Source organism: Tupaia chinensis, unplaced genomic scaffold (assembly GCF_000334495.1).
Source record: "Tupaia chinensis unplaced genomic scaffold, TupChi_1.0 Scaffold000394_1, whole genome shotgun sequence".
NCBI lineage: Eukaryota > Metazoa > Chordata > Mammalia > Scandentia > Tupaiidae > Tupaia > Tupaia belangeri.
In genome coordinates, this window is record NW_006159896.1 from 1315916 (window position 1) to 1318323 (window position 2408).

General features: G+C 58.5%; 1 protein-coding gene across 1 annotated transcript in view; it reads right to left on the bottom strand.

Annotated features, from left to right (window-relative positions):
- Positions 1-1850: 1850 nt before the first annotated feature.
- The window catches only part of CERCAM (cerebral endothelial cell adhesion molecule), a 10621-nt gene continuing 10063 nt past the window's right edge, over positions 1851-2408 (bottom strand). Inside the window, exons 13-14 of the mRNA XM_027773993.1 lie at positions 2112-2204; positions 1851-1996 (exon numbers count right to left, since the gene is read on the bottom strand). Coding sequence (XP_027629794.1) covers positions 1851-1996; positions 2112-2204 — 239 coding nt within the window. The remainder of the gene's footprint in view (positions 1997-2111; positions 2205-2408) is intronic.

Sequence of the window (2408 nt, forward strand, 5' to 3'; positions counted from 1 at the left end):
TTTTTTTCATGGGAAAGCAGGTGTCATGATGGTTAAGGTTCTGGGTCCCACATGGCTGACTGCTCAGTTCATGTCCCAGACCCTCTGGCTTGGAAAATGTCAGACGTGAGTGTGACCAAAATCCCGAGAGGAGAATGGAGGAGGGGGGACTGTGACACGGCATTCCCTCTGCAGGTGATTTCTCACTTTCCCTCTCTCTCTTTCTCTCTCTGTCTCTCTCCAGGGAGTGCATACACCCTATAGCAAAATGAAAAAAAATTTTTTTTTTTACTATAGGGCATGTGTGCTTGCCAGAGCTATACACACACACACACACACACACACACACACACACACAGATTAAGAAAGTATATTTATATATATATATATATGTGAGTGTGTACCCCCCCTGCCCCACCTCTCTACTCGCTCCATCTCAGAGCACAGGCCATTCTGGCCGCCAAGGCCACCCCTGACCTGTGGTCTCCAGACTCTAGCACCTCCTGGCACTCGCTGTCCCAGCCACGCTGGCCCTCTTGCTATCCTCGGCCCGGAGGGCTCTTTCTTCGGAAATGCCCATGCTTGGCCCTCACCTCCTTCCATCTGTGTTCGGATATTAGCCCAGATCTCACCCGCGATCTCCCTCCCTCTAGTGCAATGAACTCTCAAATACTTCCTCCCTTTTCTGTCTCCCTCACCAGGATGTCGGCTCTATGAGGTCGAGGATATTTCTGTCAGCTTATTCACGGCTGTACCCAATGGCTACTCCTGGCTCAGAGGGTGTGCTCCATGACGTCCACTGAATGGACGAGATGGGCACCTGGAGCCTGGGAAGGGGCGACTTGCTCACAGCACAGCCATCCAGAATTAACGGCTTTGCCTCCTGGGACCAACAAACACCAGCTCACAGCTCCAGCCCCAAGTCCTCCTCACAGCCATGCCAGGTTCTGGGCCTCATCCCAACAGCCAAAGGATGTCCCAACCTCAGGGGGCCCGTCAGACTCTGCCAGGACTAGGGTGCTCACACAAGTCGAGGGCCTGCTACAGGAGAGGGATGAGAAAGGGCCTCCTCTGATGAAAGGGGCCATCAAGGTCTTGCGCTGGTGGAGGCCAGGCAAGAAGCCCTCTCCCGTCCTCACTCCCCGTCTCCCCTCCTGCCCCTCTAGCTATCTGAGCAGAGGCGTGGGAGACAGAAGCCTGACCCTCCTCGGGGGACGCAGTTCCCAAGCAGAAGAGCTGAACGCAGTGGCAGGGGAGAGCCTACCGCCCAACACCAGCAGAGGGCGCCTCAGCCCACAAGGTCTGGGCTCTGCCACCTCTGGCTCTGCTAGCCACACTGACTAGGCTCAGAAGGCCCCTGGGAGCTGGGAGCGTCTCCCCTGGACCTCCTCTCCTAATGCTGGAGTAAAGATCTGGGGGAAGCCTAGCAGGCCTGGGGCCACCCTGACCAGCAAGCTGGCATGGTCCTGATCATCACAGCCCCATGGGGTGAGCACTCGCTGTGGGTGGGGCTCAGGCGGGGCCTAGAGATACCTCCCCACCCCTACCCCTCTACCAACGAGCAGATGAAGACCAGGAAGTGGCTGCACTGGCCTGGGGTCACCCAGCAAGGAGGTGACACCAGGTGGGCCTGGCTCCTCCAGCTGCCCTCCCCCTCTATCCCTCCCACTGACATCCATAGGTCAGGAGGGCCTCACTCCTTCCCAGGCTGCCTGAGGTGCACAGGGATCAGCCATGAACTCACACATGTATGTGCACGGACCAGTGGCTTTATTGAGGGCCTACTGTGTGCTGGGCACTAGGTCTGTGAGGGCCCGACACCCACCTCCCCGTACTTCCCACTGGCCAGAGAAGAGGGTGCTGCTGAGACCCTAATGTTGAGTTGGGGAGGGGCTAGGGTGGAGGTAGAAGAGGGCGGAGGGGCCCAGCAGCTCTGTTCCTGGGGAGGGCAGGGCTCCCAGGGTCCTCCAGGTGGAGCCAAAGGCCTGTAGAGTCACCTTCTTCCTTCCACCAGGCCCTGAGTCAGACCAGGCATGCTCAAGAGGCCTGCACGTCCAGTCCTGCGGGGGTATGGGATCCATCGCTGAGTGGTTTCTCTCAAAGCAAGCCGTCTGACAGCAAGGCAGCCATACTGAGGAAGGAGGCGGTTCTCGGTTCCTGTTGGGGGCTGCTCCTGTCGGGGGCAGCTGCTGCTGCCTGCTCCCGGTGCTCCTCCAGAGTCACCACTGGGACCTGGCAGGAAGGAGGGGCAGGAGAGAGAAACAGACACCAGACAGGATCAGAGGAGAGACACACAGACACCATCGGGTACAGAAAACAGCCGGAGAGAGGCTCGGGACGGCCCGGTGAAGAGAGACAGAGGCAGAGGCTGCGAGAGAAGACAGCGGCCGTGGGAGACGGAGCCAGACTGGTAATGGAAGAGGGAACAG